Source organism: Tamandua tetradactyla, chromosome 11 (assembly GCF_023851605.1).
Source record: "Tamandua tetradactyla isolate mTamTet1 chromosome 11, mTamTet1.pri, whole genome shotgun sequence".
Classification (NCBI taxonomy): Eukaryota; Metazoa; Chordata; class Mammalia; order Pilosa; family Myrmecophagidae; genus Tamandua; species Tamandua tetradactyla.
The window spans coordinates 9,575,311-9,602,118 of NC_135337.1; the positions used below are offsets into that span (position 1 = coordinate 9,575,311).

Genomic DNA, 26,808 nt, shown 5'->3' on the forward strand with positions numbered 1-26,808 from the left:
CCTTTTTTCCTATTAATATGTGATTATAAATTATGAGTTCAAAAAGCTCTCCATGAATTTATTTGGAAGAATATTTAATCATCTTTTCCCCCTCAAAGTGAAAGTCTTGGTGCCAAAGTTTAGGACATCCTGTCATTAACATCTGCTAGTATATTTATAGTTTTATCATTAGTACTTGAGGTAAATGGATTGCATAGCGGTTTTTAGAAGAGCTGTGCTTAGATATCGGTGATATAAATTGCTCATTCCAAACCCATTAGCCTGAAGATATTAGAACTCATGTTAGGAAACCTATTTGTTTTTTCATTAGAGAAGTTGTAAGTTTGCAGAAAATACAGAGTCCCCTTATAACACTTTCCCCCAAATCTAAAGACTTTTTATTTTAGCAAGCATCTTTGTTTTTGCAGATGCAACATAGTCCTCTAAATGGAGAGAATAATGGGATACAGAAGAAGTGTACAATCTTGAGGAATAGTTTTTAGCTTTTTCTCCAGTGGAGTTTTGTTCCCTTCCCCCACAATCAGATGTCTCTGATTCAGAAAAATAAATTAATAAGACAATATAATGCAATTCTAAACCAATAGTGACTTGGACTTCAGTTAGTTCTTACTTTTTTTTAAGAGTTTATGCTTACACTGTCATTTATTCTTATCAAAGACATTGGGAGGACAGATTGTAATCTTCCAATGTTATTCATGGGGACATTTGAATCAGCAAATTACACTATTGATAGCCTATTTACTTGTAGTCACGATGTATATGCTCAGTTTCAATAATATGTAACTTCACAATTTACTCCAGAACAAATACAAAAAAATAAATTTTAAACCAAATATAGTAATGTGAGGGGTATATAGAATGACAGAATAGTGATAGGCAAGTAAATTTGCTAGAGAAGTCTTCCTATCAGAGATGTATTTGGAGAAGAGTTTTAAATGAAGGGGCACATATGGAGTGCCAGAAAAATTAAAAGGGCAGTTAGGTTGAAGAGATGCTTACTACAAAGGCAGAGACCATATTCGGTAGACAAATAAGCTGCCTGGGAAATTCTTCACAGTATATAATGAACTCTGATGCTTTAAAATAAACAGTATATAATGAACTCTGATGCTTTAAAATAAAAGATGTACATTGGTTTTTCTGTCTTTTGAACTGGTTTACTCCAATTTCATTCTTGTTCTTACTAGTTAGCCATTGAGAGAAGGAATGGTATTTGATAATTTATATCATATATTCACACAACTGTGTAAAGAACTTCAGACTATGCAGCTGCCTGACACAAAGAAACAGGTACTGGTTTGTAATGATTCAGAGGGAATTCGACTGACTCTCTGAAATGATAAAGAAAAACTTCAATATAAAGTATAATTGAATATCTTATGTTTCAACATCAATCTTTTTCAAACTTAAATGGCAAGCTTGTGAAGAATTATGGGTGAAGAGTAACTGAAAAGAATGAACTTTTAGTCTAAAATATCATAACTTGTTTGATCTAAAATACCATAACTTGTGCTTAAGTGGGAATTTTAGATAACATTTACTTAAGATAACATGTAATTGTACTGACAGGAAAATTTAAGCGTGTCCCTTAATGCTGATGAGGCTTCAACAAAAAGTTGGGTTTTAATGGTTTCTCCCAAAATTTGAGGAAAAATAAAATTATCTCTTAGTCCTAAAATAATGTTACTATTACCTTAGGTCCATTTCTACAGTATGGCTTAAAAAAATAAATTATTTGGACTTTACATCATGCTCTGCAAATTGAAGAGAGCTGATATTCAGAGAATTCAGACCTCATAATCATTCTTCTGACTTCATTTTGTAATTTAATGCATTTTGGAAATAAAACATAAATGTACTGTTCAAAGTGTAGTAAAGGGCTAGCTCCCATTGAGCATGCTTGCATATGGCATACAGAGGAAGCAGCAGTTTGGGAGAGAATATAAATATAAGAAGGGAGCATGTTCTCACACTACCTGTTAGGAATATGTCCTCTTGTCCTCATCTATTCAGTATTCTGGAGTCCCAGTTTCTTACTCAAGCCAGCATTCAAGCTTTTTCCTCCCAGGTAGCAGCAGTTTTACAATTAAATCTTAGTCCCTTAGTGTTGTTAGACCCCTATCTAGAGTATAGCCACAGCTGTTCTTGGCAGGCAAATATACTACAGTTTTTCCTTCAGTTACAGTGAGATAGAAGAATGTTTTCTGGCAGGAGTGTGGATGAAGGCACTTTACTAACCTTATACGTAATTCTGCCCTTGTTGCTAGGGTACTGAAAGTTAAAAATTTGCCCTCTGAAAAAATTCAACTGGATTTTTTATTTGCCTGACTCTGATCCCTTTACAGGGCTTTAGCCCTTATTCAGAACCCAGAGATTCTTATTCAGCTAAGCTCTGGCTGTGAAGACTTTTCTTGTTAACTTGCTCTTGGTGTATTTTAGCTATTGTAATGCCTCCTTAGGGAGGGAGAAAGGAGGAGGTGGTGGCGGGAACTGCACTAGAACATGCAGTTCAGAGAGTCCTGGATACCCTGAAAAGATTGTCTTTCGTTATTGGCTTATTGAATGGAAGGATTCCAGTAAGACTTCTTATCTTAATTTGTTCTCAAAGTTTAGGTTTTTAAAGAGCCTCAGCATTTAAAAATATGGTTAAATGTTATTCTGTAACATACTATATTATGGCAATGCTTTTTCTATAACATATAGTATATCTTTGAGGTTTGACTTAATTGTATTAAAATGTTACTGTTAATAAATGTGTTTGTCCTTTCATTCATTCAATCAACAAATATTTATTGGGTACTTTTAGGAAATATAAAATATAATCCCTGTCCTCAGTAGCTCATAGTTCAGGGGCAGGGGAAAGGTTGAGGCAGTTAGGACTAGTGTAAGGTAGAGAATAATGTCACACAGTAGGTTAGTTCATTCTTCTATATTTATTAGTTTGATTAGAAGTGGCTAATGAATTATTTTCAAGTGCCTCACTTAAGATTCAGTGAGCCAAAAACTTAATCAGACTGATAGAGAACTCTTTCTTTCAGAAGAATTTATTTGATAAGAATTCTTTTCGGTCAAACAAGAGGAGTTAGAAACAGGTCTCTTCATTTTATTCCTTTACAAATAAGCAACATGGAGGACTTTAATCTTTATACCAACTGCAGTAGTTCATATTGTTGTAAACAGTGATATTCATTATAAGTTTTTATCAGAATAGCTTAGAATTACCAAAAAAAAACTGAAAAGCTTTACAATTCAAAATTTAAATAAGAAATACCTTGCCTCAGATTCACATAGCAACTGCTATAAGACAAAAGTCTCTCACAGAAATACCCTTTCAACTTCCTACATCATATCCTCTCATTCCTTATAGTGGCAGATTAATAAGGACTAAGGGCCATCCTGGTTTTGAAAATGAAATAATATGTCATTGTGAAGCAGAATAGTATAGCAAGAGTTAGGACTAAAATTACTTGTCTCTGTGAACATGTGAGAGAATTTTCCATAGCCCACTTGTTAATGTCAAAGCTGAATCCTATAGTGACTGATCTTGAAAATAGGCATATACCATGTTAATTAAAAAAAAAAAAAAAAAGAATACTAGGAGAAGAAGAAGACACTAAAGTAGGGCTTCTTTGCCCTCTCCTCCAAGCTGAATTTGAATTTTGCTGATCAATTCTGTATCCTTGACAATTCTACATTTTTACAGGGAGAGCCACCTAAAATATTTCTAATTAACATTAAAATATTTTCTATCCTCATTGGGTCATCTCAGTCAAATAATAAGTCATTGGATCATTGGGGATCTGACCTTGAATACATATTTTAAAATAGGCATAGAACCTATTCTTTGAGGAGTTTATACTAATTAGTCATATAATCAGTAAATATGGTAAAATGATGAAAGTACATGAAGTAAAGAGAGTATGTGCAAGGTTGAAATACAGGGTTAAAGAGTATACTGATTTAACTCTGTAGGGCAGCAGAAGAAAGGAAATAGTATCATTTGAGCAATGACTTTAAGGCAGAAGACTAAGAATCAGGCTTTGGAATTTACTGGTGATCATTGCTCCTCTAGAAATCCATCTGAGCTAGCCACATCTACTGGAATAAGCAGAAATTATTATTCTTTGGGTGGGTTAATAAAACATACATCTCCAGATAGTGAGTTAGAGGCATGATGCTCTTCCAATTCAGAGGTCTGACTTGGAGCATGCTGGTAAGGAGGCACATTAATATTTCTGGGTTGTAAGGAGTCCACAATCACATTCACCTGTTTCCCTATTTATAATAGTATGCTAATGTTAGGTCTCCAGAGAATGATTTAAATAAACTCCAGCACCCCCCAAGTTCCTGCAAAGCTACCATCTAATACCATAGGACTTGGAAGGAGAGAACGAACACCATTACTTAACATGTTTTTCTCTGAAATTTTTTCTTTTGGATAGCATCGAGAGTAACCATATCTCTTGTTTGCCTCAAGCTCTATTTGGAATTATTATTTTTGAAAATTGCTTTTGAGCAATAACTCTTTTCCCCAGTTGTTTAACCAGTCATATAAGTTGAGACTTTGTTCTCTATGCCTATTGTATAATAGCTGGGAGAACAGATGAAAAATAATAAGTCAGTTAGATATTTTATGAGTATTAAAATCCCTTCCATTCAGAAATGTAAATAATAACCAGCATGAGCAGTCAGCTTATGTCAGATTCCCTGGGTTTACGTTACATAGGGAAATTATAGTACAACTTGAAACATGCTTCTTAATGAATTTATAGTGGTGTCACAGTTGAATGTTTCCTTTATGAAGAATTTCAGAAATCACCTTTTATAAATTGCCTAGAGAAAGAATAAAAAAGCTAAGATGATACCAACAAACCCTCTTCCTGTTAAGTGGCTGCTTCCCTTCCAACATCAAATTGTGCCTTTTAAGTAAGTAAAGCAGAAGTCTAGGATACTTCTCACCTTTTGGCTTATTCAGCATTCGTAAAAATTATATACTCAGTGTCACACTGAGTCACACACCATCCACTATTCTATTTCTGTGAGTGGCACCAAGGAAGTGCTGTGGGAGAACAGGATGGTCTTTGTGACTTTTGTCCTGAGAGGTTAGGAAAGTTCAATTAGGAAGTATGACGGAAGCCCAGTAAATAGCTCTGTTTTTTTTTTAGCTTCAAAACTTTGTTTATTGCATTAAAAATAGCAAAATAATTTTTTTGAGTAGAGTTTTTGCATCTGCAGAGAATGTAAAAGCATTTAACTATACCAGCTAGAAGTTGGGCTAGAAGTTGTTACTTAAAGCCGAGTTTCCAAAACATTTTTGACAGTGTACCTATGGCTTAAAAAAAATCCTTTTACATGATGACCTAAGTGGCACATGTATACACACATGTAACAAAGTTTGTCAGAACCATACATTTCCTTACCATCCAATGCAGTGTGATATTTTCTGCTCCATTCAAAAATGCTAGTGAACTCATCACTTGATTTCATGATCCACAGTTTGAAAATCACAGCCTTAGGGTTCTGCAGAACTGTACCTGCCCTTGGAGCTCTTTGGGGTGTCTGCTGGTAATAATATGCCCCAAGTCATCCCAGGGCTGCCTTTTTGAGAGCTGTCTACGGTACTGACATCTCTTCATTTATGTAGGTCTTTTTTGGTATCTTCAAATAGCTCTGTTTTAACCTTCAGCAAATGCAAGAAGCCAGAAACCTAATTGGAGGTAATGAAATCTGAATTTGTCTCTTGTCTTTGGTTACTGCTCTAACATCTTGTAGTATATAAGAACTATCTCCACATTTTTATTAGGGAACTGGTTTGGCTGTCCTTTGCCACTCTGCTCCTGTTCACTATAGCCTCAGATGTGATAAATCTGCTAGCCACAAAAGTACAGTATACCAAATGGAATACAGGGGACCAGACAGAGTTTAAAATTGGGAATGTGGGAAAGAAGCATGTACCTTCTACTTAAAATTATTCCTTTTTCACATTCTGACTTCTTAAGCGTTTGGCTTGATGTGTGCCAGGTTCTGGGCCTGTAGGCCTACATTAATGCCCCCTACACAAAAAAGGATATATGCTATCTCTTACTTAGCCCAGAGTTTCAAATGATAGGGAGCTGTAGTTAGTGATACTTAAATATTTTGTTGGACTTTGTTAAAGTTTATAGATCTCTTTTTGTCTTTGTATATAACAGACTCACCCTTGTGTTTTTCTATCGATACCTTGGTGTTTACTGACATAGATCAAGATGTTGTGAAAGGGACTGTGAACCATTTGACAGTAGATACAAATGGCGACGCAGAATGGTATAGCAAGAGTTAGGACTAAAATTACTTGGCTCTGTGGGCGTGTGAGAGAGAACAGAAAAGAGCCACCCAGAATTTTCCAGAGCCCACTTGCTAAAGTTAAAGCTAAATCCTGTAGTTGCTGATCTTGAAAATAAGCACATACCATGTTAATTACAAAAAAAAAAAAGGATATTGGAATAAGGCACTAAAATAGGGTTCCTTTGCCCTCCTCTAAGCCAAAAATGTCACCTCCTATAAAAAGCCTTCTCTGATTATTCTTGTTTATCTAATTCCTTTATTCTGCTACTTAAATAGTTTTATTTCTTTCTAATTTTGCTTCTGTACATTGTCACCCAACAAGCCTAATCAATCTAGGAATGATAGTCCTCCTCCAGTCCCTTGTCTTTTTTTTTATTATACATGAACATTTTGAAGGCCTGCTGCTGACCTTTCCAGTTTTCCCAGAGATCTAGTCTACCTTCTATATCCTTTTCCTTTATTTCATCATTACATTCCTGGAAAAACAGGGCCTATGTTAAGGGCTTGGCCTCTACCTCACCGTGTGTGTGGCATCCTGCTGAATAGGTCCTTATAACTGGAAAACATTTAGCTCTTTGGTTTGTCTTACTCCGCATTCTACACTGAGATCTTCAAGAAGTAGGCGTGAGATCAGGAGTAGGCATGGATATGGGAGTAAGGAAATTTCCACTAAAAGCCAACTTAGTTTTTTTTATCCTCTTTACAGAAGGCCTATGAAGCTGCTGCCATCAGCAGCTCACCCGACACTCTCTGCTCTGCCTCTTTTCCAGGAGTCAGGGTTAGTTTAAGAAAAAGCATCTTGCTAGAAGCCATGACCTTGTACTTTTATCCCCTCCATCTGGTGTGCAGCCTCATGAGGCTGTGCTGCTATGCAGGAGGTGAGCAGTGGAATTCTTTAGATGATGACTTCTGAGCCCACATGCAGAGGCAGTGGGGGTGGGAAGCAGGGAGAACAGTGAGAGCCAAGATCGATGGACCAAATAGTAAGGTTTTGCTCTGGGACAAATCCTGACTATAGGTAGACATCTCATTTCATGAGACATACTTTTTCTAGCTCAAGCAGGGGCCCAGGTCAGGGAGCTGTAGCATCCCAAGTCTGTGATTAATGAATATTGTGTCCTTGCAGCTTTCCCTTCTGCCTTCACAGTTGGGGTACGGGAGTGGGATAGGTATGTGAGGGCTTATGCTGTCTCTAACAGAATGCACTCCAGGATTGAACAGGGAAGGGTTCTCCTTGTGTACATCATCTCTTAAAGCTGCCTTTTCTCACTGTCTTGGACCTAAACAGAGGTTCACATTTTGAATGGGGGTAAGAAGAGAAATTAAGAGCACAAAAGTTTGTGATCAGGAGAAATTCTGTAGTGAGTTTCATCGTGCAGGGGTTTCTCCATAGATTAGATCCCTCTTGCCTTGGTGTAGAAGAATTGTTTGTCTCAGCTAGAGATCCTAGAACTTTTAACAGGCCATGAATAAGCATCTAGCCCTATAATAGGATTGTTTCTTAGGATTCTCCTTCCCTATTCTTACTTTGCTAAACCAGAAGTTGATAGCATTTTTAAGAGTGAAACCTCAAAGGAAATTCTGATACATACTTTAGAAGTTCAAAGCCTTAATTTCCTCCTATGGTTTGTCATGACTACTTCCACTCAAACTACATATTTAGCACCACTTAAAAAGCACTACAAAACATTAAAAAATATTTATTAATGTGACTCTGAAGGGGGAAAAAGAAAGAGTAGAGAGATACAGGAGCCAGAGTTGATTAAATGTGGAACGTTTTGTGTTGGTACTGGTGGTGATGGTTGCAGAATTGTCCAGAAGGGGATTTGTTGATGAGGAGGTTAGAGAAGGCCTTGTCTGTTCCTTTTGTGAACTGTGCTCAGATATTCTCTCTTGGCCATCTTGGGACTCTTACAGGACTTGAGTATTTTATATCATTTTCTATTTTGATGGTGTTGGGACTCTGGAGTCCCTAACCCTGGGCTTCCTCAGTGTTTGAGGAGAACACACAGGATTTGAAATCTTTGAGGATTCCCTGCCCATATAACCTCGTACAAGTCACTGAACTGCTTTGAACAGCATCTACAAAATGAAAATAATCCCTACCTTACAGGGTTGTTGTATGGATTATATATATATACATATATATGCTAAAGCATTTTTAAACCCAAAAGCTTTTTATGAATATTACTTTTATTCTGGGGGAAGCCCCACCTTGGAAGTTGTCAGATAAGCCAACTGTGGATTAACTATTTCCCTTTTTTTCTTTTTCTTCACTCAGTTTAGCCTTTCTCTGTTTACTTAGGCCTGCTTACAGGGATTTGTAGTGTTAAAGTCACCAGATTTCGGTTCCTTTGGTCAAGCACAGAATTCCTGTGTGACTGCTCCGTCCAGTGCCTTCCACGCAGTAAGGCACTGAGTGGAAGTGAGCAAAGGCAATGTTCAAATCAGGACAGTTGAGAGTTGGGGGCCAAAGGGAGGATGCTTGCCTTGCTTTCTTAAATCCAAAGTGACTAAAATATCTTGGGGACTAGCCACAAAAGTGCTCAGAGATCATTTAAACCTTGAGTTGGAGGTGAACTAAATGAGCTTATGAACTATTTCTTCTGTCTTTTGACCTTTGAGGTCAGGGACAGGATATTACTGACACCCTACTGGCTATTGTCTGGATCCTGCCAGCTACCCAAAGAGAATAGCAATTTTTGGGAAAACTCAGTTCAGTGCAGCACCTGTGACATATTTATCCCAGTAAAACCACTGTGTTTGCTCTCCTAGCGTGCCTCTCTCTTGTGCAGATCATCTCCAGAACCCCAAGTTATCTTGCTTTGTAAAGAATAGGCATTAAGGAAAACCAAAACAAAACAGGTCATAGAGCAGCAGGTTCCATAATTATGCATTGTGCCAATCATAGGAATTTGCCCCATCATTCACACCACAAAGGATACACATCTCCCTGTCTCCCAGCAGGAACCAGTCATTAGAAGGTGTAGGGCCTCAGCCACTATGCTTAGGTGGCAATTCCCCACTGTTGTTCTCCTCCCTCCATACTCTTCCTTCATCCTTTCTGCTCTACCCCCACACTCCCAGAGGAATACCAGTCCCCAAACTAAACAGCTGCCTGCATGCTGATAATGTAACGTTTTAACATTCCTTAGTTATTCCTGGATCCTTGCTGTTAGTATGATTTTTAGACAGATTTGATTGAAATCTAGTTCCTTTTTTTTTTTTTTTTTGATTGTGGGGAGAGGGAAGATGGCCAGAACTGTGCAGCCCCAGAGAAAAACTATGTGTATCCATATATCTGCACTGTGTGTGTGTGTGTGTGTGTGTGTGTGTCCATCCTCATGGTTGTATGCAGGCTAGTGGGGAGAGCAGAAGTGGAAAGGAAGCATGTCATTCTTGTTTTCCAACATTGCTTCAAAGATGCCCAACCCCCTAGAAGCAGACAGTTCCCATGTAGAGGGTGGGGGCAGAGGCCTCCACCAAAGCCATCAATAACCAGGTGTGAGCTACAGGTCTGTGTGTAATGTGAAGCTTTCCCGTATTTCATTTCTACACCCAGGGGGCAGCTCTGCGGGATTGCTTACGGAGAGCTCTGTGTCTGGCACCTCTCTCCACAAGACCCAGGCGCCCAGGGTCCCACCGACCTACCCAGGAATGCATCACATTGTTCTCTGGTGCTGTAATTTGGCTGCAGAAGCTAGGCTGATTGCCTCCTTGGTATGAGAAATATACTCTCCCTGGTGTCCTCCCTTCTCCTCGGCTAGCATGGGCTTCTGCTCTGTGACCACTAAAGGGCATTTAAATAAAACCTCCAAAAGTCTGAGGAAAAAATCCTGTTATCTCTCTTGCATTAAGCCATGTAGAAATCCATGTCCTGAGTGGGTCTGAGAATTTGGCAAAGGATTTAGCAGTGTTCTTGTTAAGGAAAGTGAGAGAAAGGAAAAGAAATTACTTTTTGGAACAAGGAGGAATAGAAATGAGGTAGAGTGTTCATGAGTTGGATCTAGAAGACGTTTTGCAAACAGACCCTCTAGACTAGGCAATGTTTAATTCTTTTAATTAATTTGAAGTTCCTGATTCCATTTTTCCAGCCTCACTCTAAGGAAGACTGTAGACTAGTGCTATTATTTAAAGCTAGTAATAATGAAGGTCAGCTCTTATCTGCAGAGCTAGGCTAAGGCTGGCATTCTTTTTTACTAAGATAAACTAGCTACAGGCTGTGCAGCTGAGGTACTTCAGACATGTGCCTTCTCTTAAAAGTTTCCACGATCTTTAAAGGGTAGAGATAGTGTCTTTTAAATTAACCTTATATACAAGCAGCTTCTACTGCAGTGCATTATACCTAAATACTTGTTAAAAGTTAAAAGACATCATAACCAACAGGAAGGAGTGAAAGAGAGGGAAGAGGCTAAGAGATTATTGATCTGAGGGGCAGACCTCAATTGAATAGAGGATGAATGGGAGAAGTGGTGATTAACAGCAAGATTAGAATTGAGTCCTGACTGTACCAAATAAAGTTCTTTTCTACACTTACTCTAAATAAATTAGTTTCTGTTTGTATAATGCAGAGTGGACACCAGTTGTCTAAAACCAATCAGAATGTAAAGGCAAGCTAAGGACTAAGAGGAGAAATCAATTGCTTGACCACCATTCCTTTTGGGGGCCACACAGACTCTGTATTGGGCTCAAATAGTCCTTCTTCCTCTTGCTATCTACCCATCTCACTTTTCAAATTTCTCATCCTCTGGGCAGCTTGGTCTTCTCTTAACCATTTATAGAAAATTGGCAGATTTGGGTCTTTGTAAACTAGAATTTAGAGTCCAAGGAAAAGCAGAGCAGTTGAGATGCTAGAAGAGGTCCACTTCCTCCCACAGGGTGATAGCCAAAAATGAAGGAATAGATAATAGAACACAGGTAAATTAACTCAGGTTGAACTCCCATGGAAGCCTATGCCATAATTTATGTAGTTATCTAGATGCTTTTATGAGAGTAGTGGTTGGCTGGGACCTAAGACTCTTCCCAGTAGCCTGGCATATGAGGCAGCACCCTTTTATAAATTCATTCAGCTCTCTTCTTAAGAGTTCAGACTGACTCTGGCCCCCGTATTTCCCACTACCCTAAAGCTGTCCTCCCAGCTCAAGATATCAGTTCTTCTCCTCCCATCCTATTTCCCCCTCCCTAATCCCACCATTGGCTCTTTAGTTACCCAGTTGACTCCACTCTGAAAAGAAGACATTCCCCTGGCCTGACTCACCAAGTCCTGTTTCTCCACAGGAATCCCCTTACTGCAGACCACAAGGGCCCTGACTAGTTCTTGTTTTGTGTTAATGATGTGAAACTGGAGCAAATCCCTTCATCAAAAGAAAAACCACCCAAACTCTCCCACACACGTTCCAGCAGGTTATACAAATATTAGTCCTTTGACCCAGAGCTGCTCCCCCATCCTCCTGTTACCTGTGCAAAGTGAAGCTGCTTCACATACATGTGAGGATTGCAAGGGATATTGCAGGAAACTTGGGAAAGGAAAGCAGAGGCCTGACATGGAAAATTCCTCAGGGAGACCCCACATTGCTTGTTGCCAATATTTTATAGTCCTCAGTTGAAGTTTCCTAGAGAGGTCATGAAGGTAGACCAGTCAGGAGCTTTGGTAAGAGTATCTAGTGTTTGGGGATCAATATCTGAGATGGGATCTTACCCTCATTTTACAGATGAGAAAACAGGCCAAAATAAATTAGGTATCTTGTTCAAAATATCAAAGAAAGTAAGTGACATAACTAGAATTTTAACCCAGTTCTGTCATAACTGCAAAATTTCTACACCATTCTAATGCTTTAAAATATCAAAGGGCAAGTAACAGTTGTCCAAGTCACATGAAAGTAGGACATCAAGGTTTTCAAGACTCTATAATTAGTAAGCTTGCTATCTCTGGAGATTCCACTTCAGTAAGCCTAAATAGGCGATAGATAGTAGGGTAGAAGGAACCTCTCTACTTAAGCTAAACATGAAGTTAACAATAAAAATCACTAGGACTTTAGAGACTTACCAAATAAAGCTTTCCTGGGTAAATGGGGAAGGCTGCCTTTTAAGCTATTCACCACTTTGGCCCTAAGCTCCACCTCACTTTACCTCCATAACCACTGGCTCCTGCTCCCAGCTTCAAAGGCTAGGATCCTCTCCTAAAGAATTACTGAAGCCAGAGATCCTTACCTGCCTAATGTACCCTAATGCCTCCTGAGGGCCTTGAGATCAGGCCTTCTTACCCTCTCCCACACTTCATGAGTCTTATCTTTTACTTGTGTTTTCCAAACCTTGCTTGCCACCAGAATAACTCATGGAAAGTAAAAAAAGTAAATAAATACCAGGGTCTAGCCAGACTTATTACTAAACTCTTTCCCAGGAGTATGCCAAAGTATTCTAATGATCTGTTAGACTTGGGAACCACTACTTGCCACCTCAGTTTTAAAAGGTAGCAAGTGAGCAAAAGAGGCAATGCTGTCTGATACAGGTTGACAAGGGGAGAGAGAGAGAGAGAGAGAGAGATTGGGAGAGAATGTGTTTGTATCAATATATAATTTTTTTCCTTACAAAACACAGCAGTTTATAAACATATGAGCATGTGAATGACACCTTGTCCACTACGGCTAACTTGTCTAGCAATTCCAGGCTCTTGATAATGGAAGAAGGTTGTAGCCAAAGAGTTTCTTTTGGGGTAACAGGCAGTCTGCTTGAACTCACTCCAAGGATGGGACATGTGGTTTCATCTCTATCCATCTACCCTTAGCCAGGTAGGAACAAAAAGTTCTCTCCAGGTATCCTTCCCCTTGTACACACAAGAAGCATCAGGAAGCCTGGGAAAAGGAAAATGAGCTTCAACCAGGTGCTTTAGTGCAACTCCTATCAATCCGAAGACCCCCTGCCTCTCCCACTCTCCCTTTTAACTTCCAGAGCGGGAATCAGGAAGCCTCTCAGTTCTCACATCCTCTGTCTACTCCTTCCCAGGGCTAAGGAGCCAGCCAGGACACCAGGACCCCTCTGGATTACTCTCCAAGTATTTAAATAGAAGCTGTAGCAGCCCAGAGTTGAGGGTAGAGGAAGGTGTGCATGCAAGGATCTTGTGCTTTGGAGTCAGGAAGTTTGAAGTGAGGGACTAGTGAGGTATCCATGTGTTCAGGTCTGGTCCAGCCATTCTGCCTTCTTGGGGGCTTTGCAAGTATGGACGTCCACAGTGTTCCTGCACTCCTTGCACCTCACAGCACAGCACCAGTGGAATTTGCACTCACACTGGGTGACACGGGTGACCCGAGTTGTGTCGTACCCTCGGCCGCAGCACATAATTTCACAACCATCTGTCCCTTTAGATGTCTTACTGCAGACACGTCCTGCAGTACCTAGGGAACCTGGATTGGAGAAGAGAGGAGTTAGAATCAAGTTACCTCTTAACTTCAGTTTCTCTGAGCTCCCTAACCCACATCCTCATGAGAATTCATTTTCCTGAAAATGTACCCACTAGCCAGGATGATCATCTCCTCAGCGCCCTCTGCACCAAGCTCCTTTCTCCCATAATCAAGTTTCCCCAAAGTCCATTGACTTCACCTATAATTCTCTCCTGCCAATACACATCTCCATATCTTTCTTAAAACCTAGCCTTAAAATGTTCACAGTTGTTAAAGCTGAATGGGTTCTCTATTTTGTGTATGTTTGAAATTTTCCATAAGAAAGAGTAAAACAAATGAACAACAACAACAAATGTGCTAGTCTATAATTTATCTTTCTAAGAAGTTTTGCCACAATTCTGGTCCTGCTACCATTTGTCATATGTTGGCCCCTAGTTTATATTTCAAGTTATACTATACAGGGAAGGAGCATAGCATGGCTATTAAAAGCATGGTCCCTGATGTCAGATGGTCTGGTTTCAAATTCTACTTAAGTTCTGTCACTTACTTAGCTGTATGATTTGGCAAGTTAATTAATCACTCTGGGTCTTAGTTTTCTCATCTGAAAATGGGAATATTAACAGCCTCTAATACAGTAGATTATTGTATCTATAGTCTCTGTTATACTGAGGAGGTGAACTGATTAGAATAACCGGCAGGTGGCATATCCTAAAGGAAGATGATATTCTTGCCCTTACACCCTTACAGTGGTAACTGTTAAAGGGCAGTGAAGATGTTATCCCCCTGTATAGGGAATGCTCAGAAATGCATTCTGGCTGGGTTCAGCAGAAGAGATTCTTGCAGAAGAGATTCTTCTAATAGATCCTAACATACTAGAATTTTGGATGGGTGGGACCCTAGAGGGACTCTAGTCCAAACCTTTTCCTTACTAATAAGGAAACTGACCCAGAGATGGAAAAGTGACTAGCCTAGAGGCTCAAGAGGGGGAACAGATTGAGTTCTAGAGTAGTGGTCTCTACATTCTTCTGGGATCTGGGCAGAAAATGCTAGAACTTCTGTATTTGTTTTTTTCTCTCATCAATTTAAAATGTCTATTTTGCATGTGTTTTATATTATACATATTATTGGTACAGTAGAACAGCTTTCGTTTATAAGTACACATAAGTACACATACAAATATCAGAGGTACACGTTCAGAATTTTCTAATGATAGGATTACACAATCCAAAACATTAGGAGACTGCTGCTGTGAAGTGTGGGCTGACTGGGCCTACTGCATGTATCATTCTCCTACCTCCAGGGCCTGGGTCTTTAGTCCTCTTGTGTACTCTTGAGTTGCACTGTCCATATGGCAGCCACTAGCCCATGTGGTAAATTTAAATAAATTAAATCAAATTAAAAGCTTACTTCCATGCTTGCATGAACCATTTTTCAAGTACTCAATAATCACATGTAGCTAGTGGCGTAAGTGCAGATATAGAACATTTCTATTATCACAGAAAGTTCAACTGGACAGTACTCCTTTGGAAGGAATTCCTGGCTTACTTCTGGGATAACATAACTTTTGAATTCCAGGTACCACCGAAAAAATTCGGTTTTATGAGACCTAATTTTATGCCTGTAAGAAAAAAACACACACAGATGATTCATTCTCCCTCCCATCTCCAGAGGTCCTTCCCCAAAGGTGCATTTTAGGTAATGATGTATAGTCTTACACCTCAGATTTCATGAAATTATTTCCAGGCATCCAAAGAGTAACCCTCTTAATTATAACTTGGGAGGAAATCATACCTAGTGGCAGGGAATCTCTAAGAGAATCAGAAGGGCTCCTTCAATCTTTATTCGCCTAGCACCCTGCAAAGTATACAAAATACTTTTTCTGTTATTTGGTTGGAGCCCCACCCTGTTTCTCTGCCCAGTTTTGCTCCGAGCCACTTGACTCTCCATGAACGACAGTGATGGGTGAAAACAAACAGTACTGAAGACAGCTGGGGTTTTTGGCTCCACTTCACTGCCTGCTGAGTCTGGAGAAAAAAACCTAGGAGCCCAGTGACAGTAATCGAGGGAAGGGCTGTTCTGTTATACTGCATGTCATTCCTAGTTTAACCTATCTGAACCTGAGGCATGACCCAGGATAGTGACTTCCACTCTCTTGGGGGAATACCATATCATTCCAGATTCTCCAGGAATTCTACCACAGATACCTGGAAAGATTGAAAAACAGCCATTTGCTTTTTCCTGCCATTGGTTTATCTTTTGTGGGGGTCTCCATTTTGCTTTCTTCCCCAAGCTCCATTTCACAATCTTTAATGGCAGCCCACTGAAGACTCAATCTGGCCTTTTCAAGGCCATTCGCATTCTGTTCCCATCTAGTCTTTCTAGCTTTAGTCTCCCTTATACCAAACCTTCACTCAGTCAGATTGATCTGCTCCCTATCCCTGGAATATGCCATATGCTTTCCAACCTACCATGATGCGCATATGGAAAGAATATCTGCCTGTCTTCTAGCTATCCAGATAATCCCTACATTGCAAGGAACAGCTTAAATTCCACATTTTCAAATAAATTTTGTCTTTATTTTGCTGGCCTCTAGTAACTGCCTTTTTTTTTTCTTTAATTCTTTTTCTTTTAATTAGAGAAGTCATAAGTTTACAGAAAAATAATGCAGAAAATAGAGTTCCCATATACCACTCTATTATTAACACCTTGCATTAGTGTGATACATTTGTTACAATTAATGAAAGAACATTTTTATACTTGTATAGCTTACATGAGGGTCACTGTTTGTGTTGTTTGTTTTTAAAATTTTTATTCCAGTAACATATATACAACCTAAAATTTCCCCTTTTAACCACATTCAAGTATATAATTCAGTGCTGTTAATTACTTTCACAATATTTTGCTACCACCACTACCATCCATTACCAAAATATTTCCGTCGACCCAAATAGAAACTCTGTATATTAAGCCTTAATCCCCCTCCCTACCCTACCTCGGCAGCTGGTAACCTATGTTCTAATTTCTGCATCTATGAATTTGCTTATTTCATATCAGTGAGATCATACAATATTTGCTCTTTCATGTCTGGCTTTTTTCACTCAACATGATGTCATCACAGTTCATCCATGTTGTTTCATGTATCAGAACGCCATTCTTTTTATGGCTGAATAATGTTCCATTGTGTGTATATATACCACATTTTGTTTAGCCATTCATTGGTTGGTGGTCACCATCTTTTGGCAATTGTGAATGATACTGCTGTGAACATCGGTACAATTACCTGTCGAGTCCCTGTTTTCAATTCTTTTGGGTATATACCTAGAAGTGGGATTACTGGGTCAGACGGTAATTCTATACTTAACTTTCTGAGGAACTTCCTTACTGTGTTCATAGCGGCTGCATCATTTTACATTATCACTAACAAGGAATGAGTGTTCTTATTTTTCTGATTCCTCTCCAACACTTGTAATTTTCCTTTTTTTTTTTTTTTAATAATAGCCATCCTAGTGAGTGTGAAATGGTATCTCATTGTGGTTTTGATTTACATTTTCCTAACATAAAAGTAACATCTCTTTTGTAGTTGCATTTGTATACCTATTTGTTTCATCTCATATCTTTAGGTAGATTGTAAAGAGCCAAAGGCTTAGGTCTATATCTTTTGTTTTGTGTAGTCCACACATTGCTCAGTAATGAAATGGGTGACTCAGTAAACAGCTACTATGTAGTGCCTACTGTCTCACTGATGCTGGGGAGATAAAGGATTGCTACATAGCCTCAGACCACAAGAAGCTGAGTGACCTCCCTTCTCTGCTTTGGCAGCATTGGGCCTAGAAAATTGAGGGATAAGTCAGCAGTCTCATTACCAGGTTTTTATGGGGGGAGGAGACTGACTCCTCCCACAGAATCCTCTTCTTTGACTACTGAAACTGAACAGACCCCTATTAACCAGGAGTGTTGGTACTGAGGACTGTGGTTCAGTGTTCCCACCTGCTTTCTTTACCTGCAGCCTTGTCCAAGACACAGTAGTCTGGGGAGTTGTCAAAGTAGACAAGGTCAGTCCGGGTGGCACGACGATAACCTTGGCGGGCTGCTGTGAAGTTGGCACCATCCTGGGTGGCGGTCACCTGCACAGCCCCATCATAGCGCCGCCGCAGGTAATCACCTGTGCGGCGGAAGTCTGAGAGTGCACGCCAACAGGTACGCAGAGTACAGGAGCCACTCACCCCGTGGCACTTACATTCCAGCTTCAGAAACCGCCGCACAGCCTAAGAGCAGGGGAGGCATGTAAGGGAGAAGCAGCCAGTCAGGGTACTTTTCAGTCGTCCCTAGAGCCAAAAGTATGTGTTCTCTGAGATCTGTCTGACGTGGCCCTGGCTGACTGTGCTCGACTGTTTTCTCCCCCATCACAAACAACCCATTCTTCCTGATCAAGATTTAAGAACCTCTTCTCCTAGGACAAACAGTGCTTTTCTATTTATGCTAGCCCACTTGAACTTTAGAGTCACAGGATTTTCATGATTACAGATTGTTTGTACATCCTCTAGTTTTTACATGTTTTAGAGTGCCATGCCTTCTAGTTTTGTAGCATGCAATTTTCCAGCACTGTAGTAGGCACATAGGAGGTACTCAAATATCAGTGAATTGACTAAGATCTTACCTTCTTCAATCTCTGTGGAGGCAGTTATTTCCCTTTTTCCCCCTCTACCTTTTCCTGTTTTTCACCTATGCAAAGACTGTGTACCTGGTTGAACCTAGGCATTTCCAAGTTCCCTTGGATTTTGTGCTCCTGCCTCAAGATGTTTGGGCTTTTGGAAGTGATCCAGAAGCCTTCAGCTCTTCCACCTTCACATTTAGTCCATGGTCACACATACACTGGTCACCCTCAGTAAACATGAACATACATATACACATATGAGCACTGACCGTGCGACCACAGCGGTTGTTATGTAAGTTCATGAGGGCTCGGGCATCCTTAAGCCTCTTTTCCTTGGCATCCACAAAGGCCTTGGCAAAGCGAACACCATAGTGGATATTGTCACTGCAGCCACCCCAGTCAAAGTCCCCACGTTGGTCACGGTGTCGGCCATGAGTATAGGGGTCACAGCTGCATACACTCAGTTCCCCCTGGCTACAGGCACGAGTGATTGCATGGACCACCCCTGCTGATGAGATGGCATATACAAACGCTGCCTCTCGGCTGCCTAGAGAAAGAAAGGTAGAGGTGTGTTTCAGGAAAGAGACCTGAACCTGTCTCCTTCAGCCTATACCTTTGGCTCTTAGATCTCTTCTTCTCTTTCCCTTCCTTTCCCAGAGCCACCCCCAACAGCACCTTTACTCAAAGTGCCCTTCCCTTCCAATCATTCCTCAAATGTCTGACCTCTTCCCCTCAGCCCTCACTACTTTCTATCTACTTCTTTTACATCATGCCTCTTGGGCTGACTATACTCTTGCTTCCTACTGAGCTCCTTTTTTCTACCCATTGAAAAGTTTCATCATGAATCATCTCCTCCCAATGAGTGCCAACCCTGGCTCAGCTAAGCCTGCCTCGGTCCACATTCCAGGCCTTTTCAGGCCCTACTCTGCTGGACAGTTCCCCGACAGTGGCAACCCCTACCCAGGTGTCAGCCTGTTTGGAGAGACATCCTACCTTTTCCTGCCTGCTGTCCTTCCCTCCTTGATCTTGGGGACTGGTTATTACCCCTAAACCTCTGACACCTCTAGATTCCCATTTCATTCCCTTTCTCCTGGTTTACTGTTTGGCCCTGCTTAACTTTTTGCTGAGCTAGGGCCAAGCCACTAACTCTCCAAATATTTACATATCACCTTTCTGTTTATCCTTCGCTCCCATTACTGGAGTGTTGGAGTGAGGTCAGTGATGGTGGTGGTAAGAGCAGAGCAACCATTCTTTGTCCTCTGCCTTATAGTGCATGGTAGGCCACAGACTGGGGAGTGGGCAGGGGAGGAGGGATGGAGGAAGGGTTGGAGAAAGGAAAAAGAAAAAAGAGATGCTAACGAATGTTTTCCTCTGTCCCATCATCCCAGAACACTGGGATATAGAGGGGCCCCTGCCTACACATCTAAGGTACTGGGGGTCTGTTACAAATGATACCTTGGGCTCTGCCCACAATTATTTTTCTAGCTATGAAGTGTGGGAGGGGGGAGGGAAAATCATGCCAACCCTCCCCATTCACACCCCCACCCCCCCCAGCCAAACATAGAAAGGGAAAGAACTGGGGCAGGATAGAATAGGCCCCTACTTCGAAGCATGACACGGCCAAAAACAGTGTGGTCCCGGTCCAACGTGGTGCAATTCCAGCGGTGATGGCGGAACTGGTGCTGACACTCCCGGATCCATTCTCGGGCACCCTCTCCCACTGAGCGCATGATGTCTGGGTAACGCTGGCACAGCTGCCGCTGCCTGCTCACCAGACCAGGGATATTGTCACAGATCACTCGGGCCCCCAGTGCCCCAATGTACCTGCAAGGAGGAGATGGCCCTGTAAGAGCATCCTGGCCTTTCTTTCTGCATCAGGCAGGGGGAATAAGAAAAGGGATGGGGGGAGGTTTGACATGCAGACCTTGGAAGGATTCCTTCTCCTACTCCCAACCCACACACCCGGAGGCTGGTGGGTAGAACCATTCCCTACAAGCTCTGGAGAAATACAGCTATGCAGCTGCAGAGATAATAACTGAGTGGTCTCCCACCATCTTCAGTTCTCTGGCCAAAGGCCAAAGGGATACACACTTCCAGAACACAGGCCAGGCATGTGTCACTACACAGAAGCTGTGGGCATGTCACACAAACCCATTGCCTGTTTATTTAATAAACATTAAGAGCCTCACAAAAAATAAACTGAAAAAGCAAGGGTTGGAGATAACACTTTTACACCCAGCCCTGGAGACAACATGTCCTGCATGGCCTGTCCCTGAAGACATGGCTTGAGGATGTGGGATGCAGACAGGGAGGGGCCAGCGAGAAGAGACGTAGAGTAAGATTTTCAACTCTTGTCTGACCCATGTATCTAAAAATCTTCATGCCAAACCTAAAGTCTGGGTAAGAAGACCCCCTTCTTTCCAGGTCTTTAAAAAATCATCCTCCCAAACCTTTAGAGTACAGTATCCCCTGATAGCCCTGGCATAGGGTAGTGGGTTGGTCACAGAGGCTAAGAGAAACCACCAGGGTGATGCCCCAAACTCCAGTCCCCAATCTGCCCAATAGGAGCAATTATAAGAGGATCAATGGGGATGGGCTGCTAGTAGATTGCTAGAGTCATTCTCAAATTTAAGGCATGATTTTCTCTTTACTCAAACACTCTTAGCCCCATACCACATGCCTCAGGAAGAACATTTCAGACAGGAAACCCTTTTTCCCCACAAGGCCACCAACAAGATCTGACCCATTCACCCTCTTCCTCCAGCTCAACAGCCCAGCTCCACTTCTTATTACCGTTCCAGATTCCAACCCCAGAATACCTCCCTTGATTTGGTGGGAATTCTCTGTTCCTCTGCCCAAACACATCAAGGACGCCTTCTATCCCCTTTTCTGAACAGGTAGGAGCCAAGGAAACCAGTTTCTACTGCAGACAGAAAAGATTTGGTCTGGGCTATGAACAAGCCTGTGGTTTGGGAACAGCCCAAATGGGCCTAGAAGTGGGTGAGAAGAGAAGGTGGCTGATGGGGGTGGGGGGATGCCAGACTGCCGTGGGCGTTATGCCTCACCCTGCATTCCCACAGCCAGCCCTCACCCACAGACTGGATCACCACTGGTGACACCAACTCAAACAAACACAAGGAGAGCTGATGCTTGCCTCTTCAGGAACTCAGCAGAGCTGATGGGGCCCATCTGTCCCGGAGGAGGGGTAAGAGGGCTGGCCCGCCACTAACAAATCCCATGGAATCAGCATCCCCAGCACTGTCCATCAGGGCAACAGCTTCCAGGAAGAAACAAAATAAACACCCCAGGCTGGGCCAGACTGGAAAGGGCCGCCTGACGCACAGCCTGGAGTTACACCCACTGCCCATGGTGCTTTGTCTGGAGAATTAAGATGGTTGGAGTTGGAGCTGGTCCCTGTCTCACCACCACTCTGCTTCCTCAGTTCAGCCCTGGAGTTTGGCTCTAGGCAATGGATGTTTGTTTTTTTTACTCGGGCTTAGGAGGAAGGGGGTTGAATGGTGATGGGAGACCAATAATACAGCCCTCGGGAGACAGTCTGGAGTGAGGCAGGCCAAACTCTGGCAAAAAGTCCTTCCTGTGGTATGACTTAAATCTGTTTCGCTGCAGCCCACATCGGTCCTTCTTCTGCCATCCTCAGTGTGCGTGGGAACTTCTGCTCAGTATTTGAGATGGGAAGATAATGAAATTTCTCTACTATCACCTTTTATCCCACTAAGTAGTCACTTCAAGACTACAGAATACTGTGCTTGCCTGCTGGCCAATGGACAGCCCCATAAGTCAGTGTGTGGACTGAACCTGAGACCATGCCCATTCAGTTTAACATGCCTACAAAATGCCTACCGTATCCAAGCACTGAGCTTATCTGTTAGGGAGGCGAAGACGTTTAAGACATCCCTGGCTCATGGTCTGATAGAGGAGGCCAATTCCCCTGAACCTCTAGCATTGTTTTCCCCTCTAGAAATCACTTCCTTCCCAGATTCCTGTGCCAAATTGCCCTCTTCACCTGCTTTTGACCAACTCACATCCCTTCCTTTGACAAAGTGACTTGTACCCTATTCTAGGCCCTTCCTATTCAAAGTGTGGGTACCCGAATGGCAATATTGGCATCACCCAGGTTTGTTTGTTTTGTTTTTTTTTTGCATGGGCAGGCACCAGGAATCGAACCCTGGTCTCTACATGACAGGCGAGAGCTTTGCCTGCTGAGCCACTGTAGCCCACCCAACACCCAGGTATTTTTATTAGAAATGCAGAACTTAAGGCCGTACCCAGGCCTATTGAATCTGAATCTGTATTTTAAAAGACCCCCAAATGATTGGGGTAGAGCAACAGTTCCATGAAGGCAGGGATTTTTGTCTATTTTTGCTCACTTCAGTATCCCCAGTACCTAAAACTGTGACACATAGTACCTATGTGACTGTTTGTTACATAAGCACCTAACCACTGGGATTCACCCCCCAACTTCCTTGTCCCCTTAGCTGTAGACTTGATTTCATTTACATCTTTATCCTTGTTGACACTGCCAGCCTATTTACAGACGTTTTATGTTTGCATCCTTTTTAATGAGGCCAGGGATCCTCTTTCTCTCCCCCCCCCCCCCACTTTCTTTGTGTTTTTATACCCTTAGTGTACATGGTTCAACCCAGACCGTTTAGGAATGAAACCGTTCAAACACAGGGATGAAACCGTCACCCTCCCTAAATCTTCTCTTAATACGACAACATTTCATTAGTACTTTATAGTTCACAAAACACCTTTTTACACAAAAATCCTGTAAGATGAAGAAATAGAGGTTCAGAGAGATAAAGTGATTTACTCAAAGATACCCAGTTCTGTCTGTCAGAGTAAGGAGGAGAACCAGATCAACCAAGGCCATCTGACTCCAAAGTCCTAGCTCATTTTCGTTCCAGGGATTAGAGAGGCCCACAGTGCAGTGCTTAACCAGGAGTAGACCAATCGGGCTCTAAAATGGTGTTCCCTTGAGCAAGTGTCTTACCACTGCCCTCCCACTCCTCACCTTCCTCATTTGTGAAAGGGGGATAATAATAGGACCTGCATCATTGGATTATTTTGGGGATTGGAGGAGATGATATTCTTAAAGTGCTCAGCCATAGTGCTTGGCATTTAATAAGGGCTCATTAAATGGCAGCTGTTGTTGGTAATAGTAATGCCAGTTTCTATATGTTAAATTATTATACCACTCAATGTCTGTCTCCCTTTGGGACCCCATTATTACACTTCCTGCTGTTATTATTCCCTATATCCGAACCCTTGCAAGATGCAAATTGGGCCAAGGAAGCACATGACTTAGAACCCCTGTTCCTTGTTCTAATTGTCAGAACAAGAAGAGATCTTATCTAGTTTAGGATGGGATAAGGGAGGGAGTAGTTGGAGGGGAGGGAGAAGAATCTGGAACTGTGAGGAAGATCTAACTTAGCTGGTGACAGTGATGGCCTCCTGCTCCCCAGTGGGACACAGACACACACAGGCAACAGGCATCCCTTCCAGGGCTTGTACAGAATATCAATCTTGCTTGGATGGGGGTAAGGGATTTTTAAGGGAGAGAAATACCCCGGGGATTTGACCTGCCTTTCACCTTGTCTCAGAAGTCATGACCACTGAGACAGGCATCTGGAGACTACAGCTATGACAGGTACGGACGGGGTGCGGAAACAGAAATCATCTGTGTTCCCTTTCCTATTCTGATCCTGTTTCTGCTTACTCCATTTCACAGGGACTATTGAGTCCCTCTAGATATCACCTCCCCCCATCCCTGACTAACACCCCCACCCCCATCCCCACCCCCACCAGCTCTTCCACCCAGGGTTTTTTTCCAAAATCTTTAATATGAAACATGTGGGGGGGGGGGGGGAGTAATAGAAGGAAAAGGAAAAGAGAAGGAATACCTGAGGGGAGAAAGGAGGTACTAGGAAGAACTTCAGTTGGATCTTTAGGATCCTAATTTCAGGATGCTGAAATTACCAGAATGACGTCTTCCTCACTTAAACACCAAAATGTCTTTCAAACTGATTAGCAGTCATGATTCCCAGAAGCGAATTGCCATCTGGGACATATACAGATAGGCAGCATTTTCTCCTCCTCTCCTGACAGTGCCCTTGAAGACAGATGCAAGCCCCCCTAGCCAGGCCAAGCCTAGGAAGGTAAAGGGTGGCTTTGATCTCACCCTGAACTCGGAAAGCCTTTCTCTTCATTCCACTTCTTCCCTTTCCCTTTCTTAAGGAATGTTTCAAGCCAGATGTAAGATATAGGCCTCCCTGTTCCCCCATCCAGAACCCCCCTCCTTGCCTTCCCCAATACTGTGGAGATAAAAAAGATCCAAAAGAGAGATTTTTCTGAAACAGGAAAACGGGGTGGGGGTTGGGGAAGGAGCGAAGCATCTTGAAATGATAGGAATCTGCAGCCCAAGCTCCCTGGCCCCTCAGCCAGCTACCCCTCACCCCTCCAGCCACGATTTCAAGTCAAGAGGAGAAAAACCACAGGGTGCGAGGGGGAGAAGAGACCACACTATGTGGTGTGGTGTGGGGTGTTTACATGGGAGGAGGAGCAGAGTGGGGAAAGGAAGGGGGGCACTGCATGGGTAGAGAGGATCCAGGGCCCAGTCCCGAGGCCAGTGTGATTGGTAAAGAGGAAAACTGAGAAGATCCAGTCTTCTCAGTCTAATTCCAGACAGCACCTCCTCCCCGCAGCCCCAGGGAAGGTGTGGGGGGACCAGCTAGTCTCCCGAGAGGAGACAATGAGTGCAACCCAGGGCCGGTGGGGCACTAAGCAGGGGGATTCCGAAAAGAACAGATATCTCGTGGATTTTTTTTTATGTCATTTGCCTCATCTGCCTTCTTGTGAAATGTGGCGAGTCTAAAATGCCTGCAAGAAAATTCTAAGGAGAGGGTTTCAGTGCTTTGGGACTTCAGAAGGCTCTCAGAGGGAGGAGAAGGAAAATGGGTCCTCTGGAGAAGAAAAAGGATGAAGGAGGGAGGCATCAGGGTTCGAAGTGACATTCTCAAAACGGGGCTGCAGTTAAATGCCCAGAGTATGCAAACCCAAGTGTTTTGTTTTAATTGTGGGAGTTAATGGGGGGTAGTTTTTGGTTTTGTTTGTTTGTTTTTTCCCTCGTTTCCGTTTTTAAAGCTCATGCTGTTTGCTGCTGCCTCACCAAAGCCTTCCTGGACTAGCCAGCAGAGGGTCCGCACTTGCCAGCCGCCCTTTTCTCCACCGCCCAGAGGCGACCTTAGACGATCAGAGAACCCCGTCTACGCGCCCCCGCAATGCCTGGGAGGGCGATCCCTCTGGCTCCTTGAACCTATGCTTAAAGAAATTAGGACGGTAGCTTCTGCCTTACAGGGGCCTGAGCTGAGACAGAAGGGGCACAACATAACGCGCGTCTTTGCTCCAAATGCCCAGCGCCGTCCTCACCGGGGGGGGAGGCGCGGAGCCCTCATGAATACTTCGGAATCAGCTGTCCGGGTCTTGCGTCTCGCACCGCCACTTCGCGACTTCAGTGACGGTCCTGCCGAGGTCGCCTCTAACTCCCGCGAAGCGGCAGCCTGGTCCCCGGGGGCAGCACGGCACGTGCCGGGAGCTCCATATTCCCTCCAGGCGCCTCTGGCCTCTCCGACCCAGAGCCTCACCCTCCCGGCCCCAAGAGCCACACTCACCACCAGGACGTGTCTACGCGGGCCGGTAGCGTCAGCAGCAGCAGCAGCAAAATGCAGGCAAGGCCTAGGCGGCCCGACACCCGGGAGCCGTCGGGGGCCGCGGATCTGAGCACCGGCGTTGGGATCGGGGCGCGGGCGCGCCGGATGGGGAGCTGCGCGGCTTCCTCCGCACCACTGGGCCTCAGCATAGCTCCCTCGAGACGCTCCCGCTGCGCGGCCCGGGGTGGGGGCGTGGACGGGGCACCGGCGGAGGGAACTCAGGCTGCTCCCACCTCACCCCCCTGGGGGGCCATGGGGATCGCCGGCAGCTGGGGACCTGGAGTCCAGGAGCCGGACGCACGGCCCTGGAGAGGAGCCCAAGGAGCGGTGTGCGCAGGCCGACGACGGCGCTCCTAACCCGGCGCCCGGGGCGCGCTGTCTGGGCGCAGGGTGCGGTGTCGGACTGTCGGCGGCGCGGAGTGGGGGAGCGGGTCGGGTGTGCGGACAGCCCCTCAGGCCGCGGGCTCTCATTGGACGGCGCGGGGCGGGGCCGAGGCCGGGGCCCGGGACACGCTGGGCTCTCAGGGCAACTCCTCCCGCGGCGGCCCCGGGCGCTCCGCGGCGCCCTAGGTGTGGCGGCCGCCTCCACCCCTCGGCGGTCCAGCGCGCCCACCTGCTCCGGCGGATTGCGTCGGGGAGCAGCGGCGCCCTTCAGTACCCAGAGCGCCCAGTCCCGGCCGACACCGCGCCACCGGGTCCTAGC

General features: G+C 43.5%; 2 protein-coding genes across 12 annotated transcripts in view; one reads left to right on the forward strand and one right to left on the reverse strand.

Moving 5' to 3' along the window:
- The window catches only part of ST7L (suppression of tumorigenicity 7 like), a 148,892-nt gene extending 124,768 nt beyond the window's left edge, over positions 1 to 24,124 (forward strand). For all 7 annotated transcript variants that reach the window (XM_077119887.1, XM_077119885.1, XM_077119884.1 and 4 more), the window contains one exon: positions 408 to 24,124. In XM_077119887.1, the coding sequence (XP_076976002.1) occupies positions 408 to 482 (75 nt within the window). In that variant the 3' untranslated portion in view covers positions 483 to 24,124. The remainder of the gene's footprint in view (positions 1 to 407) is intronic.
- On the reverse strand, positions 2,962 to 26,472 carry WNT2B (Wnt family member 2B). 5 transcript variants are annotated; one of them, XM_077119893.1, is made up of 6 exons: positions 26,067 to 26,472; positions 19,979 to 20,199; positions 18,645 to 18,922; positions 17,709 to 17,986; positions 13,643 to 13,724; positions 2,962 to 13,175 (listed from the first exon to the last, which is right to left on the reverse strand). In XM_077119893.1, exons 1-5 carry the CDS (start codon positions 26,252 to 26,254, stop codon positions 13,691 to 13,693), a joined length of 999 nt encoding a protein of 332 aa, XP_076976008.1. In that variant the 5' UTR covers positions 26,255 to 26,472; the 3' UTR covers positions 2,962 to 13,175; positions 13,643 to 13,690. The 5 variants fall into 5 exon arrangements, with proteins under 5 accessions (XP_076976008.1, XP_076976005.1, XP_076976004.1 ...); XM_077119890.1 differs by having other exon boundaries at positions 17,722 to 17,986; positions 26,067 to 26,471; XM_077119889.1 differs by having other exon boundaries at positions 13,608 to 13,724; positions 17,722 to 17,986; positions 26,067 to 26,470.
- Between the last annotated feature and the right edge of the window lie 336 nt (positions 26,473 to 26,808).